The 17671-nt window shown below is 35.6% G+C and overlaps 1 protein-coding gene across 12 annotated transcripts in view; it reads left to right on the plus strand.

Annotated features, from left to right (window-relative positions):
* ANKRD44 (ankyrin repeat domain 44) overlaps positions 1-17671 on the plus strand; it is a 145585-nt gene that overhangs the window by 103206 nt on the left and 24708 nt on the right. For 10 of the 12 annotated variants that reach the window (XM_058188118.1, XM_058188127.1, XM_058188100.1 and 7 more), the window contains 6 exons: positions 946-1014; positions 2441-2581; positions 7041-7121; positions 9548-9659; positions 15309-15380; positions 17281-17482. In XM_058188118.1, coding sequence (XP_058044101.1) covers positions 946-1014; positions 2441-2581; positions 7041-7121; positions 9548-9659; positions 15309-15380; positions 17281-17482 — 677 coding nt within the window. The remainder of the gene's footprint in view (positions 1-945; positions 1015-2440; positions 2582-7040; positions 7122-9547; positions 9660-15308; positions 15381-17280; positions 17483-17671) is intronic. The other 2 variants (XM_058188084.1, XM_058188090.1) reach the window with 1 other exon arrangement.

Genomic DNA, 17671 nt, shown 5'->3' on the forward strand with positions numbered 1-17671 from the left:
AGAAGCTGCTCTTAGTTTGAGCCAAAATACTTTTTAACCTTGTACAGACAGCAATTAAGACGGCATATTGGGATCTCTGTGTGGAAATTTTCACATGATTGTTTCCTTGATTAGGAAACTTGATTAGATTTGTAATGCCCAAGTCAGAGCCTCACGTATGCAGGTGTGAATTCTGAATCCTTCTTTTCCAAGGGCTGATTGCATTGTCACCTAAAATGAGCACTGGTACATTCTGATAAAGGCTTTGTGAACAGTACCTATACATGCTAACCAGTACAAATGATATTTTAGAGTTTGAGAAAGACATGCTTTCCACTTAACTTCATTTTTATTTATTCGTTTGATGCCCATCTTACCATAAGGTGACTCTGGGTGGCTTAAAAAGAAAAAGAAAAACAATGCAACAACATGTATCCAATAAGAATAAAACACTATAAAAATACAAATTAGCTATAATTAAAAGATGGGGAGGGAGGGCGGGCGTAGGACCAGTAGGGGAGAAGTGAGATCTGTTATTAATCTATCAACCACCTCCAGTGTGATGTTGTCCTATTGGCCAACTGACAGAGCCAAGTCCTGAAAGTCTTGCGTGAAGGTCAGGAGGGTGGGAACTGACCTCACTCCAAAGAGACAGATGTTCGAAAGGACAGGCTCTTCTCCTGGACCCCACTAACCAGAATTCCCTGGCTGACAGGGCCTGCAGCATGCCTCCTCTGCCAGCATGGGTGGGATGGGTCAATCCCATTGAGATTAGACATTTCCTGAAGTAATCTGGACCCTTGTCATGAACGGCTAAATGTTAGTGTTTTACTCGTGTTTTAACTTGTAGTTTGTTCTTCCCAGTTCCTAAATGGTTAACCATGATTTTTTAAAACTTTAGACTTTTTTTCTCATCAGCACTATTTTATTTTATTTATGCATCCTTTTCTTTCTGTATCTTTTCAGCAATGTTGAGTGTGTGAAACTCTTGCAGAGCAGTGGAGCAGATGTAAATAAAAAAGACAAATATGGAAGGTTTGTAACTTAACAAAAACTTTAAAAATCAATGTGGAAGTCTAGATCTTAGTTTCATGATACTGAAATTAACTGAGCAAGATTAAGAGAGCTCATGCTTGGCTGCCAAACTTCATCTTTGGAAAACATGTAATACAATTCTTAATACTAATAATTTTCTGGCAAGATCAAGAATATCATATAGGATTTCAGACAAGGCTGCTATGGCTCAACTGCTTATCCGTCTTCGTTTGTGGGATTAGCACTGAATGCAGATGTGAACATTCTTAGTTTATAATCCTCTTGTCTTTTCCCATCATTTTTCTGTCATATTTTATTCTGAGGAAATCTGTCAGGGAGGAAAAAAAATCTAATGTTTGCACTGTATCTTTTGACTGAATGAAGCAGACCTCTGTTTGGCCACAGAGAAATAGGTTGTTTTCAGACTGGGAATCCATTGAAGGATGTAGGTTAACTAGACCTAATCTCTCCCCTCCTCTCCTCTCTTCAAAGTAAAAGTAAAAGTTTGAGATTGTATAATAACAACAGCAATAATAAATTTACTTATACTATACCAACTAGGTGAAGTGCAAACATAACAAGATAGAATGAAGACTCAGACATATGACAGCAATGGGTATGTTTATTACTATATAAGGTTACAACTTCCTTCATAGGAAATAAACCTTTCCTGTCCAAAGTGTAATCCTAAAAAAGACAGATACATGCTATATCAATGGTATATTCTTTCCCCTTTCCTAATAAGATTTAAATAGTTTAGTTCTATATTATTTTGCACCAGAATTCAACTATATGGCAGAAATAATAATTCAGTATAAAAAGATTAAGTGTAGAATAGACCATTGCTCTGCTTCTATCATTATTTAAGCAGCTGAATCAGAGTTTTTTTAAAAAGTACCTTTCTTCTAATCACTGTGAGTTATCCCTTGTATTTCTGCTCTTTAACCAAGCAACTTTTAGACATTTGGAAGAGGAAACATCGCACTTACCCTACCTTCTGAAAGTGTTTTACCCTAAAATTAAATCATTAATTTTTCACTGGGCATACAATAAAGGCCATATGAGTATCTTGTTTTCTAACTACAATAAAAACTACAGCTTAGATATCTTATCTATATAATGTTTTCCTTTGTAACAAATCTTACTTATTTTTACAATAAGGTTTATTATGGTTTATTCTTTGTTTATAGTTAGCTGAATAGCACTTCCTACTCTTTTTGTTTGTTCACTTCTTAGCCATTTCTTATGTACTTATTTCAAATCTTCACTGAAAAAGAAAGAATATGTTCTGCATTCAATTAAATACTGCTGTTGTATCTCGAAATGGATTCTCCCTATAGTAACGTTGCTGTCAGAAACAGTTAACATAACCGTATCCTGTTACTCAAGTAGTGCCTTGGCTAATACCTTTCTATTTATTTTGCAGAACACCTTTGCACTATGCAGCTGCAAATTGTCATTTTCAATGTATTGAGATGCTGGTAACCGCGGGGGCCAATATTAATGAAACTGATGACTGGGGACGAACAGCTTTACATTATGCTGCAGCCTCAGACATGGACAGAAAGTAAACAAGCTTATTTGTATTCCTTGTTTCTAATTCATTGTTAAGCCGGTGTCATTTCTGTTCTCTTCATCCAGCAATCTCATTTAAGCAAAAACTCTCATTTGAATCAAATACCTCTTTAGAATTGCTTTCAGTAACTACCTGCTCCTCCATATTGAGTTACTTTTGCAATTGCACAGTTTCTTCCAGGTTGCTGATTTCTGCATAAACCACCTTTAACTTCTTTATATTTTATTCCCTTGTGTTTTATCTTGCTACTGCTTTTCATGTGATTAGATATGGTATATAAATGTTTCATCCGCTTTCCAAAGTGTTAGCAAAACTACTGAACAAAAAAAATGACAGCTGCTTTTTTGGGGGGGTCCAATTGCTCAAAAATCCTATTGATTGGTATTCTTAAGGCTTTTCCCCCCTGAATATTGAATTTTCTTGAATTACGAATAGACATTCAGAAAACTCTTATCATATAAAGATGAAAAATAGTATTAAGTTTCAAGCAATGGGATGAAAGTTTGTAAGGAACATGACATGATAGCATTAAAATATCGTCTTTATATTCTTAATGCTCCTGATCCCCGTGATTGAATCTCTAAATTTTCTTTCAGTTTGAGTGAATGTTGAAATTATAAGTATGTTGTCTTTCACTATGCTGGAATATTTCTGGCCTTGATGCTCATTTTGTAATGTAGTTCTTTATATCAGATGCATAAGATTTCTAGCAAAAATATTCTTTAAAATGATAACTTTAAATGAAGTATTTCTCTATAAACTAGTTCTCAAAACATAAATATTCTACCTATAATATCTGAAACAATTCCATCAAATTCTGAAGAAATAGTTTTTTGTTATGATGAAATTTAGGGAATAGAGAAAATTTATAATTTCATGCATTGAAGGAGTAAATATGTATTTTGACACGATTTGCAAAAATGGACAGTTGCAGACAATCTCTGCTATCCTTATAAACTTACTGTTTTTGGTATCTGTATCTGATTTATAGTTACATGAAGAAGGCTTGCCATGTTAATGTATCAACTAGACCAGTGATGACAAACCTTTTTTTACTCGGGTGCTGAAAGGGTGTGCACATGGCCACATCCATAATTCAGTGCCCCCACATGCCCCTGTGCATGTGCGTGTAATCCCCCCCATGCGCAACTCCCCGCGTTCCCCCATGCTCTCCCATGCATGTGCACACGACCCCCCCCATGCCCCATTTTGGGCCTAGCAGGCCTCCCTGAAGCCTCCAGAGGCCAGAAAAAGCCCATTTCTAGACTTCCGGTGGGCCCAGTAGGCCTGTTTTTTGCCCTCCCAGGCTCCAGAGGCTTTCTTGGAGCTTGGGGGGCCAAAACGGTCTCCCCTGCCCTCCTGGAGGCCCTCCAGAGGCCAAAAATGCTCTTCCACGCAAGCCCTGTACTTACCTGGCATCCAAAACGGGCTGTGTGGAGACTCCTGGGAGTGGGGGCATAGGAGGGGCCAGTAGAAAATGTGCACATGTGCGCTGGAGCCGAGCTAGGGCAATGGCTCACGTGCCGACAGGTATGGCTCCGTGTGCTACGTGTGGCATGCATGCCATAGGTTCACCATCATGGAAATAGACCTTACGAACGGAACTTTTCCTTAATTAAGTATGCCTTAGGAAAAATACTAGTTTACCCTAAATATATTGTAAAAGGAGTTTTTGCTTCAGTTAAAAGAGCAATTCTACCATAGTAAGTGGGTGAATAGTATTGTTCATGTGTTCTTTATTCTTCTCTAGTTTCATTAGCCAAGACCCCAATATTATCTCCTATGCTGATGCTGAAGTGTTCTCCAACCTCCTAAAGGACCATTAGCCTAACAAATCTCTTTTTATCCCAGTGTCAGCAGAATTTCACTGAACAAACACACACACATCCTGGCATGTATACAGACACATGGACATATCTGTACCACATGTGTGAGCACACACAAATTGTTAATTAGAAAACTAAAATTGGAAAGAAACTTCTGGGGTTCAGCCAAGGTTTGTGCTTATGAAACAGAATAGACTCACAATTTAATCATATTTTAAAAATGATAAACTCCATGCACTTTTGCCTCTATTCTAAGAGCAAGTAAGAATATCTTGAACTCTGGGGAAAGGCTATAATTGAATAGCTGGTTTCTTTGGAGCTATGAATTTCCATACAGTTGAAGTAACAAAAAAATCCTAGGATCATCTTTCCCATTGGTAGTTGAGTTCAATATAATTTAAACATTAAGATCATAAAAATTCCCTGATGGATCATACTACTGTGTGCCATCAAATTCATGACCTTTTCTCCAGTAGGTTATTGGAAAAATGTTTAAATTTTGAGAAAAAGATTTATTTGAAATGTGTGTGCCTAAAGACAGAGAATTATGATGAACGACTGAGTCAATCTCCCTCCCCCTTAGTTTTCATTATTGAAAAATAAAGTCATGCATAGAAAAAAATACCTAGTTTAGCATAATATTACTTGGAGCTGTCTTGATAAAAAGATTGATTTAGAAAAAAATAGCTTTTGTAATTCTAAGAGCTACGCAGTTCTGCAAACAGTGACCTTGAAGGGACATATACGGTATTAATTAAACCTTTAGGGTGGATGGGAGAACTGGTTTAGCAATGAGATTAATACTGTATATTAACCAGAGATACAACCAGTCAACAATTAAAAAGACCATGTTACATCATTTTCCAAGTAGACTCTGAAATCTAATGAAATAATGTCTCACGTATCCATGGTATTTATTTATATTGTCTTTTGAAGGTAATATTTTGTGTGAAATTATAACGCTTTAAGCCATCAATCAAATAAAGCCCAGTTCCATATATTGCAAATTTTCTACTTGCATGTACAGTTGTACACATAAATTAAAATACCACATGTATTTCTACAATTGCTTGTATTTATTCTCCATCACTGTGAATACACCCATGTGGTGTTTGGTCATTTAGATTATTATTTTTTTTGCCATTTTCAGTAATGTTTTTGTTTAAGTTAAAATTAAAAATTATCAAATCAATTTCAGAAGAATTTAAATGAACCACAATGTTTTTGTTAAACATTTGAGAGAAACTATGGCAATGTTTTCTTACTGCTGTTAGCTCATTTGTTGGTTGCAAGTTAAATGGATACATAAAAGGTTTCTGTATTGAAGAAAAATATGACTATAATAATGGGCAAACTAAGATCATCATCAAGATGAATTAATAATTTAATGCATTGCTAAGATAGCAATTATGAAGATTCACTGAATTCCTTCAGTGAATCAGCAGGCTGTTGCAAACAGGTATTTCATAGATCTTAGTTTGTGCTTACATAAGAAATGGTGTGTGGATTTAGAGAAGAGGAAACTATTGCTGTCATTGTTACTTGTTCTGATTAGTTATTCTATGTGTTTCATCTATACAGGTAGTCCTTGACTTACAACCACAATTGAGCCTAAAATTTCTGTTGCTAAATGTGTTAAGTGAGTTTTGCTCCATTTTACAACTTTTCTTGCCACATTTGTTAAGTGAATCACTGCAGTTCTTAAATTAGTAACACGGTTGTTAAGTGAATCTGGTTCCCCCATTGACTTTGCTTACCAGAAGGTCGCAAAACATGATCACGTGACCCCAGGACACTGCAACCGTCATAAATATGAACCAGTTACTAACTATCCAAATGTAAATCACATGATCATGGGGATGCTACAACAGTCATAAGTGTGAAAAATGGTCATAAGTCACTTTTTTTCAGTGCCATTATAACTTTGAATGGTCACTAAATAAACTGTTGTAAGTCGAGAACTACCTGTACTTTTGCCAATGGGAAAATAATGTCTTTAAAATTGAATAATACTTTTATACCCTAGAATTCCCAACTATTTTTTTAATTACTCCACTGTCTTTATGATATTGGTGTCACAGCTAATACCAATTCATTGTACCTACATTGAATTAGACATGTTTGCAATTTCTGCAATTGCAGAAGCCTTTTAGGAAGAGTCTCGAATGGAGAAAATTGTGGAGGAGTTGAACACATAAGTAGTATTTGTGTAGAGTATCCAATAAAACGTTCCTTCTAGATGGGATACACTATTTTCTCCACGGAAATATAGAGCTTCATGGAGAATTTTATCGGCGAAATTATATAGCTGAACCGATATTTAGGACAAGGTTGGAATTAGTGAAGGAAACTGTATCTAGCAAAGATGAGCAGAAATGATAAATATCAGAAAGCAGTTCCAACAATATTGTAGCTGAATGTGATGCTGTGGTGTAGAATGAGGACCCTAGAAATACTTCCCATTTCTGAGTGCTTTTTATGACTCCTGCCATGTGCCAATCTGTGAAACATTTATATTAAAAAGTTTCCTGGTAGCACTCATAAATGTATTTACTGCTTGAAGTGAAACGATAAAGAGTAGTTTATACCAAAGAATCTCAAAATGAGTTGCCTTTTTCATTCAGAAAGAATATTTTGGGTAACTCCCATGAAAACTCTGAAGAAATTGAAAGATCCAATGAAAAGAAAGAAAAAGAAGCTGCATTGTAAGTTTGGTATCAGTACAGCGCTTTGACCACATCTCTGCATTATGCTTCTGCTTCTGTGGATTGCAGTTATGTCCATTCCTTAGTTTTGTTCTGTGTCTCTGTTTACTGCTGGATTTGACATCTAAAACCATAAAATGCTAACCGTAGGGTTCTTGTTTATTGATGTAGATATATGTTTATGTGTACTGGCATAGTTCATATTTAATTATTTTAAAAAGTTATGTAGCATCTACAAAATGACAAAAGCAACATCAGGACACAAGCACTGCTCCTTTCATACATGCATCATGGTATTGCATGGAGAGCTAAAAAGAGCAATGTTTACAGTTTGGGGGAATAATATTGCTTTAATCATTTTGACAGAACATGAGTCACTTATTCACCTAAGTTGTTTACCATCCACTAACAAAAATCCATCTTGTTTGGGTTGAGGCTAGATTTACTGGCTTTTATCCAATAAACCCCCTTACTGAAGTGTTACACTGACTAGTCTACCTGAAACTGATAGGGTGCTACAGAACTGCAGGTTATCAATACACTGATGGGACTTCATTAAAAACTTCATATGATCTCCCCCAGCAGTTTAATGTAAATGTTGAACAGTATGGTACCAAAACCATTTAAATGATATAGCCTTGAACAGAAATTCCCCAGTAGCATTGTCTAGAGATAACCTAACTCAGTCGCTCCAAAATAATTGATTGCATTAGAAACACTTGAAAGGTCCTGTAGAATTCCACATTTCTCTGCTTGTAAAGAGAGGGGATTATCCCACCACCTAATCAAGGCACATTTAGTGTCAAGACCACTAAGACCAAGACCATGGTTTACTTCTGTTAAAAATCAATTTTAATCAAAATTGTCTGGATCTGATTATCTACCAACAGCTCAAGCATCCTTCCCAGAAAGATGTTTGCTTGCTTTCTTTAATTAAAATTGTACCATTTCTGCTTTTAAGAAGAAATGTATAAACACCTGGATCTAGCTAAACACTCCCTTTCTATTACCTGAATAAGCCATGAGAAGCAAAGTTTGAGCAAATAAATGCCTGTTTGAACTCTGTGCAGTTCCTTGAACACATTGTTATGCCTTAAACCTCTCCTGAACTCATCTACTATATAATTGCCAAAACTGCAAAATCCAGGTTAAGACAATTACAATAAATTTTGCCTTCAAAGGATCTTGGTGGCATGTCACATGAAACTACCTTAAGTTCTACATTCTTCTGTTTAATGAGAACTCAGAAGGTTCCAAGTCACTTGGAGAAGTTCCACTGGATATTACTAAGAGAATACAGTGGTGGCGGAAAAATGTAATGAGATCTTAACAGTCCAAAACCTTTGAAATGAGTTTTACTGCAGGTGTCTCTCTACTTATTTCAGCTTGGTATATATGCTACCAAGGATTTAGAAGAAGTTGTTCACAAATAAACGTTTGCTGTCTATGCCAGAAAATTTCACTTTATGTTATCTGGAATTAACTAGAATCCATTAATTTTCAGAATCATAATCTTAATTCTAACAGATTCCCCATCCCTACAGCAATAACTGATAGACGTCTAAAAACCTCAGCAGATCTGACTTTTGTAAAGGAATAGATTTAACATCCCCTAATTTCAAAGTGCTATCTCCTTCCTGGCAAGCCCCCACCCCAGAAGTCCATAGAAGATTGTCTACATGTGTTGACCTAGTTATGTCTATGTATGTTTATGTTTTTAAAGATTTGTGTGTGTGTGTTAGTAGTTGTTGTTATAGCCTTTTAATAAGGCTTGAAGATTGGTTCTGTTGTCTTTATGTCAAGAAGATTGTAATAAATACTGTAAGGAAAATCTTTCCTTCATAAACTTGATACTTAGAGTTGATATATCTTTCTGATTATTGTTGTAGCTTTTGTTATATCAATAACCAATATCTTGAATATGCATAGTAATCTCTATCATAAAGAGTTTCCTTTAAAAAAAGGAAACATAATAAAAACAGTTCACATTAAAATTTAGTGGGAACTCTGTTAGACTCCAATATCCAGAATAGTTTCTTCAGTTTGAATAGCTGTATAACCAATAACATTTCAGCAGATAGTCATTGAAGAGCTAAAATGACAAAAAGCATTTCTCATTATCACTGTGTGGTTATTTGAAACGCAAAAGCTGTCTCTGGCTGTATAGATAGCAACTCATATTGCCGCACATTAATCCTTTTAATTCGATCTTATAGCTATTATGTAATTTCCAGGCCATTACCATTGTACAAAATCCCAGTGAATATGGTAGAACTGAAGATTCAACAGGTACAGGATTCTGTTAAGTAGAAATAAAAAGTTGGTATTACACAGTTTTAATATCACAGTGAATGTTTATCTCGGTATCAGTCAATACATATAGTTAAATGGTAACATTTTGATTTATATTTCTAAACAATCCACAGGTGTCTAGAATTTCTTCTCCAAAATGAAGCGAACCCTTCAATCCAAGATAGAGATGGCTATAATACAGTGCATTACGCTGCTGCTTATGGACACAGGCAGTGTCTAGAACTGGTGAGTAGGCCTGAAACAGTGCTGAAATGCTGCATTGCGAAAGTGACTTCCAAATAAAAGATATCCTTAATTCTGAAGAGCTATTACCATGATTCTTTGACACTGAACAATGTTACTTTTGTAAATTTGCCCAGGAATATGGCTACGCAGGAGAGGTACAAGCATTTTCATTACTTTACTACTTCAACATAAAGTTGATAGAGAAGCCAAGCGTAATCAGAATCAAGGTTTGAAATTCTTCTGGATTGCAAGTTCAGAAGCCTATGGAATATGTAGTGATGAGGAGATGAAAAGGGCACGCACTTGCCATGATCAAAACATGACAATATCCTCTGGGATATGCACTGAGGATGTGATGGGTGAAAATGTTTGGAACTAACTTTTTTGATGGCCTACTCAATATTTGCTATACCTTGTTTGAGAGCACCCTTGTTAGGCCAGCTATCAAAGTAAACTAATATTTTCTCAAGAAAGTTCTTGGTAACATTCAACTCCTAATTTTTCAAGAAAAGTCCAATCATTATGAGTTGTTGTCTTAAAGGGATAGTTTTTCCAGAAACCCTTGCCATAGATTGCATGTATCTGAGTTTATGCATTGTAACCCATCCAAGCAAGTATCAGCTCCATATGCATATGCTGTGCAATTACTTAATTAAATTGGTTACTGTCACTGTGGCCAAAAAGTTTCATATCTGTATTTATTTAAGTTCCCCATAGCAATATGCAGTACTTGGTGAATATAAGGCTGTTTGTGAAATTAGATAGATAATAAACTGTTGTGTCACTATTTTGCAGAAGCTGATCCATAGGAAAGCAGAAATATTTAAAGCTATTAAATTTATAGCTTTTGGTAATTTTACAAGTTGGAGTTCCTTTTTATTATCATAGTTCAATGTCTTTACTTTTAAATTAGCATGCTGACCTGACTATCTATCAAATGTCACAGCCCAGAAATAAAAAAAAAGTAGTTGTGCTGTCATAATGGTATCTCAGATTGAAAAGGAATGACAAGTTTCTTGAGAGGTCAACAATTCATAAAATATGTTGAATGACAGAGCTAAGTACTAATGGATAAGTGAGCATTACAGTAGTCTGCTTTTACTATGTTAAAATCAGTTTCATTTTACAAGAAATTCATTCTTGATTTCCTAATTCATTTAGCCCTTAGTGACCAGCAATAGTAAGTGTGATCGTTCAATGGTATTTCACAGTCATAAGATGGTGGGTTTTCTTTAAAGATAACCAGCATCTTGAATTGCACCCAGAAACCATATCAGCCAACGTAGCTCACAGAGCAATGGTGTCACATAGGCATTCTGAGGTGTTCCCATTACCCTTTGCATCCCTGCATTCTGGTCTAGCTGTAGTTTCTGAGTGGTCTTTAAGAGTAACCCCTATTTAGAAATGCATTGTCCAATTGTGAGATCACAAAGGGACGCTTGATTATCTGGAGGATCTCCTGAACTAGGCACAAGTGCAAAGACAATGCCTTGGGTTTAGATGAAGGCAAAGGCAGGGGTGAAATCCAGCAGGTTCTGGAGAACCGGTAGCGGAAATTTTGAGCAGTTCAGAGAAACGGCAAATACCACCTCTGGCTTTTCCCCAGAGTGAGCTGGGAATGGGGATTTTGCAATATCCTTCCCCTGGAGTGGGGTGGGAATGGAGATTTTGCAGTATCCTTCCCCTGCCACTCACACCACGCCCACCAAGCCATGCCCACAGAACCAGTAGTAAAAAAAATTGGATTTCACCCCTGGGAAAAGACCTTCTTGGCCATAGTTGCCACCTGTTTTTTAAGCAGGAAATGTGAATCCAAGAAACTCCCCAGGTTGTGCAATAGTTTCAAATGGGGAAGTATATTCCCATCCAAGCAGAAGACAGAGAATTCCCAGAATTGGGGTATCCAAATACATTGTCAAGATAGAGCCTGAGTCTGTTTCTCCCCACCGGGCTTGCACATCTTCAAACATCAGAGAGAACATCATCAGCACTTCTTGGAGGTCATAGGGCAAAACTTACAATTAGGTATCAACAATATATTGATGGTACCAGACCCTAACCAAAGAGCTCCAAAACCTTCAACACATCAACCCCTTCATGAGGTTTCAGATTGTACAACTACTCCTATTTATGACTTGAAAATAATTAATGCTACTTCAGTTAATAGTACTGTGAATAACAATATTCATAGTTTTATTGATACAATATATCAACAACAATAGCAATAGTGGATAGTCCCTCAAGCTTCGGGGTTGACATTGATTACTTTGTGGAATCCTGCCCTAAAATGATAGATGACCTCTCCCAACTGTTTCGTATAGAAGTTAAACAGAATGGTGAGAACATCAAGCCCTGAGGCCCATCACCAGTGAAACTGGAAATTTATTAGTGCTTTAATATGCATAATCTCAGATACCTAATTTGTGTGATTATAGTTGCAGATCAAACACGGAAGAGTCAGAGTCATAACTGTACTCCCCAAAGGCATGTTACTCCTTTTTCAAATGTGTCAATAAATACTTATTATGAACTAATGTTGAGCCAGTTTAGGCTGACAAATCCTATTGCCTGGAGGTATTTATATAGAAACTTGGCAAAAGCATTTTTTCCAGGACATCAATTTTAATAGTATCATATAAAATTATAGAAAATTCCCATGATAATTTATCTTCAATTAGCATGAAGAACTAAGTTTGTTAAGAGCTAGAAAATCATTAGCAGTTTTTTTAAAGTTTCATTTTTTTCCAGTAAATTTGTTGTTGCCTATTTTCTTGCGGTGTGCAGCTGAATACCTAAAGAGCTCCCAGTTTTAAGTTTGTGTTTATGATTACAATAGATTTCAGTATTTTCAGCAGCAAGCCAATTAACCTTTCTATACCTGTATCTCATCTGCTTTGTGATTAATAGCTTGACTGTATTTTTAAAAATACTTCCATATCTTGATTTTTCCCCCCATGAAAAATGACTATCTCCATCCTTTGTTTTCACTCTGAAATTGACTTGTCACTTTGTATAAAAAAGATTTCTAGTGTTTTCATGTTGATCCTTGGGTAACCTGGTCATAATCATGGACTGAGATAAAAATAATCTGAAATAATAAAATTAGCTTTTTATTTGGAAGGTCTTTTGGAGAATGAGCAGCAAAGACCAAGAATAGAGTTAATAGGCATTTCATTTTTAGAATTTATGTCCCTGAGATTAATACAGTCATAGCTCATGAAACTGAAAACAAATGGTTGAAGTACTTTACTCATACTATGCACTGGCAAAATCTAATAAAATCTATTGCAGCTGTTGCCGAGGTCTGGTTGTCTTGACATCTTAACTGAAACACGTTAAAAGAATGTTTAAAAGACAATGGCATCTGCCTTCCAATGAAGGTGGCAGCTTGTCTGTCTCACACAGATTGAAAAGAAATATACCGTAGTGACAGTCAGCATTCTACCCAAAGTGTTCAGTTCAATTATCATTCCATGTGTCAGTACGCTGCACACATTCTAGTTGGTGTCACACAGGCAACAGTGTGTAACCTCTAGATTAGTTTTCTTAGCTTGAATAGAATAGTGTGAGTGTGCTTGTGGTGAACAGGGTTTTGACTGAATTCCTGATATCCTAGATAAAATTTGCTAAATGTGTTGGTATTATCCTTACCATTTGTATGGAACAGATACAATTGTGTTAGGTAATCTGATAAACTGATCTACAAGTAAAAAGTACTAAGAAGGTGATCAAATCAAATCTTTATTACATTGTAATCCAGCATAAAGTGGGTAGGATACAATCAGTTTAAGGGGGATTCATAGGATTAAAAAGCATAGAAGATATATCGAACTCTAATTTACAAAGAAAAAAAATGCTATACATATATGTTATGTATATAAAAAACAGGAGACTAAAAAAAATCTAAAGGGATGGAATCAAAAAATATATATGTTCCACTGCATCTACCTAATGTTGCTATTGCTCCAGATTGGTAATATGTGTAAAATGAAAGAAAAACTTTATTGATGAAACTAAGGTTAAGGAAAAGGATACATAGATCTGAATGCAAGTAATCTGATCTTGTGGAGCAGACTTGATGAATTCATCCTTGTGGAGTGATGAAAAAGCTAAAATCATGTCTGAAAATATAAATTGGTACAATCTAAGTTGTTCTGGTTATGTATGAAGTAGAAATCCATAGGTTGATGATGGTTGCATGATGTGTTCCAGTGAATGTCGGTAATGTAATAACCATAATTTTGGGGAAATTACAACAAATTACATTTTGAATGAAAGCAATTTGCTCAGGCATTAATAACAATGGTATTATTAACCACATAAACGAGCAATTGCTGCAAAAAACAATGAAAGTTTTATAATGTGTATGTAGACAAAAAGATCATTACAAAGAATGAAATAAAAAAAATCAATTTACAGCTAAATGTTAAAAGACAGACAAAATGTAGGGTAATTCTGAGAGAAATGAAAATTTGTTTTGGAAGTACAATGAGGAGGCTAAACAAAAAGCTTCCATCAGAATGCATGACATTAAAAATAGAAGTGATTTAGTGAATAAATTATTTGGGATGAAACTGAAGTGAAAGAATGGTGGAAGGAGTTAAAGATTTATTATTTATTCTTCAGTAAATTAATAAGAAATACATGATTTGTAGTAAATGTTATTTAATTTGTGTGATGCAGTAAAAAGAGTATGAATCTGAAAATTAATGTATCAATTTTACCTACATAATTAAACATGAGAGCAGGTAGATGACTTTGTCTACTTGGTCAATGTTTTCTTAAAACGGGACAATTGTTGGAAAAAGAGGAAATATAAAAATAATGGGTAATATATGATTTGTTATAAGGAATGAATATTTGTCAAAAACAATACTTTTTATTTATAAAAGAGTGTTTCTGGATTTGTTTTCTGGAAGTAAGTCAACTGGGCCTGGTATGTCAGGAGAAACCTAAAAATAGTTGAATACAAAAAACAAGAAAACATTGAATCAGAAGATATGACTGACTGAAGGCAGATTAAATACCAAAGTGAGTAAGCATTACAGAAGAAATGCCTTGAAAGGTTCTGGTTAGAAAGGGACTGAATAAGGATATAATTGAGTGGGGGAAGAAAAAGGAAAAAGAGAGAGGAAGACATAATTGTTGTTCATATGATTTGGAAAAACAGGTGAGAAATTTAAAGAACAAAAGATAATGAATAACTGAAAGCCAGTTTGGTCTAAGGTACTGAACTAGAAACTGGAAGACAGTGACGTCTTCTTTCGACAAGAAAACCATCTGGGTGATTTTAGGCCAGATATTCTCAGCCAACCTACCTCCCAGGGTTATTGTTGTGGAAAAATAGGTGGGAGCATTCTGTATCCAGCCTTGAGTTGTTTAAATAAAGATGTATTATAAATGTTGCTGTTACTATCTTTCTTGCAATCTCTGCATAAAATTCTCAGATGTTCTGAAGACTCCCCAGTGTTTCATAGCAAATTAGAAAATAGGAAAAGTTTTAGGGAAGAGCAATTCACAAAAATCAATTCCATTCCATCTAGGTTTAGTGTCTCTTATTAACTCAGGGAACATATGTTAAATATACATGTTATGTACTTTACCCCTTCACCATAGGTATAAAAGATTTCCTCCTTTTGTTTCTTCTAGCTTCTGGAGAAAACAAATAACTTTTTTGAGGAATCGGATTCAACATCAGCAAGAAGTCCTTTGCATTTAGCTGTAAGTATAGGTTGGGCGAAATGCTGTTCTAATAAGATCAAATAGCCTTCTGTTTCTTATCTAAAATATACTGGTTATTACTTATGATGAGACTTATTTTCTTTGAGGCATATCCAAATCTCTCTAGCCAAATTCAAAGCCCAAGATCCTCAAGTGAAAACATTGCTATAAATTGCATGAAAGCTAACACTTTCTAAAGCAGAAGCCTCCTCTTAGAGATGGGGAAAGAGTTGAAGTCAGTTTTAGTTAAGCTAGTTTTGGGCTGATATAAATATGCTACTAGTAAGAATAACAAATTCAAGAACTGTGTGATGGTTTATTTCTTTACTATGTTCAAATTATTCATGTAGGGAATATCTATAGTCTATAATCTTCAACTGAATGAAATTATGCATCTCAGGGCAAAATGTTTTCAACCACAGTACCTCAAATGGGTTAACTTACAGGGACCTATTACTACAAAGAGAATGAAGTTTTTATTTATTTGTTCAATTTCTATTTCAGTCAATGACTCTGGGGAATATGTGGCTGCTTCAGCATTGCCAAGCTTCTGCTGCTACCACACTGCTGCAGTCATCTACCTGTCCCTTTACAAGGAAAAGGCGAAAGAGGGAGGGAGGGAGAGAGGAAGGAAGTTTTCCAATGCTCAATACCAGTTTCCCACAAGGAAATTCAATGGGGAAGTCAATAGAAGGTCATAACTCACTCCAGCTCCAGCTGATTTTTTTTGCCACCCATGGTCATTCTAGTTCTCTGAAATGATGATCCAATGGGTCACAGGTCCTCTAATTAGTATTGAATGCAGTTTTGTGCACTTCAGAATTAATTTCAGGACATCTGTCCAGCAGCAGCTCTGCATACAATCACAGTTAGAGAAGCAAATGTGGGTAAGCAAGCAAAACTATACGATAGTGAACAATGGGTTCACTTAATGACTGCAGCCTTTGCTTAACTACCTTGGTGTTCGCACTTACGGCCACGTCCATTTAATGATTGCCTCAAAAAAGTCATAAAATTGGCAAGCAGGTCTATGGCTGGCTCCATGAGATGGTAACTCAGGGAATACCTGTAAAATACTCGCTATGGAATCTGAGAAACATTTGAAGGTTTAAATTGAATTGCTTATATGTTATTTACAGTTAATTTAACCATTGCTGAGCTGCCCCCTCAAAGTGTTCCAAGGATTTTTTTGCAAAATAGTCAGCCAATATTCATTACCACATGTACAGAAATACATACACAGAACAGCTTACGAAGTATCCTCCCCACCCAAGTATGTGCAGCTTCCATTTTGCTGTGATTATGTAAACTGATTAAAACTTTTCCTTCAGCTTCTGGTCCAGTTGACTGACTGTGGCATCTATCTTGTCTAAGACTGTATCTTAGCTTTTTTTTTGGGGTGGGTGGGGTGGGTGGGGAGATTGTACTTGTTGATGGTTCTTGGATTTAAGTATTTATTAGAATTCCATTTCTCTGTTTTCTTTGTTGTTTGATGTTATATACCTCCCAGGTTTCTTTTGAATTGGTGTAGGTTATAAAAACATTTTTTTTTAAAAATAAATTAATTAAAAATGTTTGTCACCCAATTCAGATTCTTTTCTATTGGGATGTATGTATTATTTATTTCCAAAAATTATTCTAAATTCATTTAATTTTAATAGGTTAAAATCCCTACAGGGTTAGTTTATATACCAGCTTTAATCATCTTTTTAAAATGCAATTCCAGAGAAAAACCCTGAAAAGTATAGTTTATTTTGAAGAGGTAAATGCCACATTGTGAAACAGGTTTCATGAGACTAATGAGATTTCTTCCCTGTTCAGTTTTCATATCAGGAGAAATCTTGGTGTATACTTAGTGTTTGAAGATCACTGGTATTAAGTACCTCATTTTATTTCCTAGGCCTATAATGGTCACCATGAAGCATTAGAAGTGCTGCTTCAGTCACTAGTAGATCTGGATATTAGAGATGAAAAAGGACGTACTGCCCTGGACCTTGCTGCATTTAAAGGACACATGGAATGTGTAGAAGCACTCATCAATCAGGGTGCTTCTGTCACAGTGAAAGATAACATCACACAACGAACCCCACTCCATGCCTCAGGTAGGTGAGATACTATTATTTTGATACACTGACTACAGTTAAAAAGAAAGGTATGCAGAAAAGCTCATGGGGATATCAGCTTTGACAAAGTTTGGTTCCTTTTTAACAGAAAAAAATCTTACCTCCGTAGTGTAGTGTGAGATAACTGCAGCAAAAATTGCAAACTGTAATTTACATCTGTTCTGTTCC

Source organism: Ahaetulla prasina, chromosome 1 (genome assembly GCF_028640845.1).
Source record: "Ahaetulla prasina isolate Xishuangbanna chromosome 1, ASM2864084v1, whole genome shotgun sequence".
Lineage (NCBI taxonomy): Eukaryota > Metazoa > Chordata > Lepidosauria > Squamata > Colubridae > Ahaetulla > Ahaetulla prasina.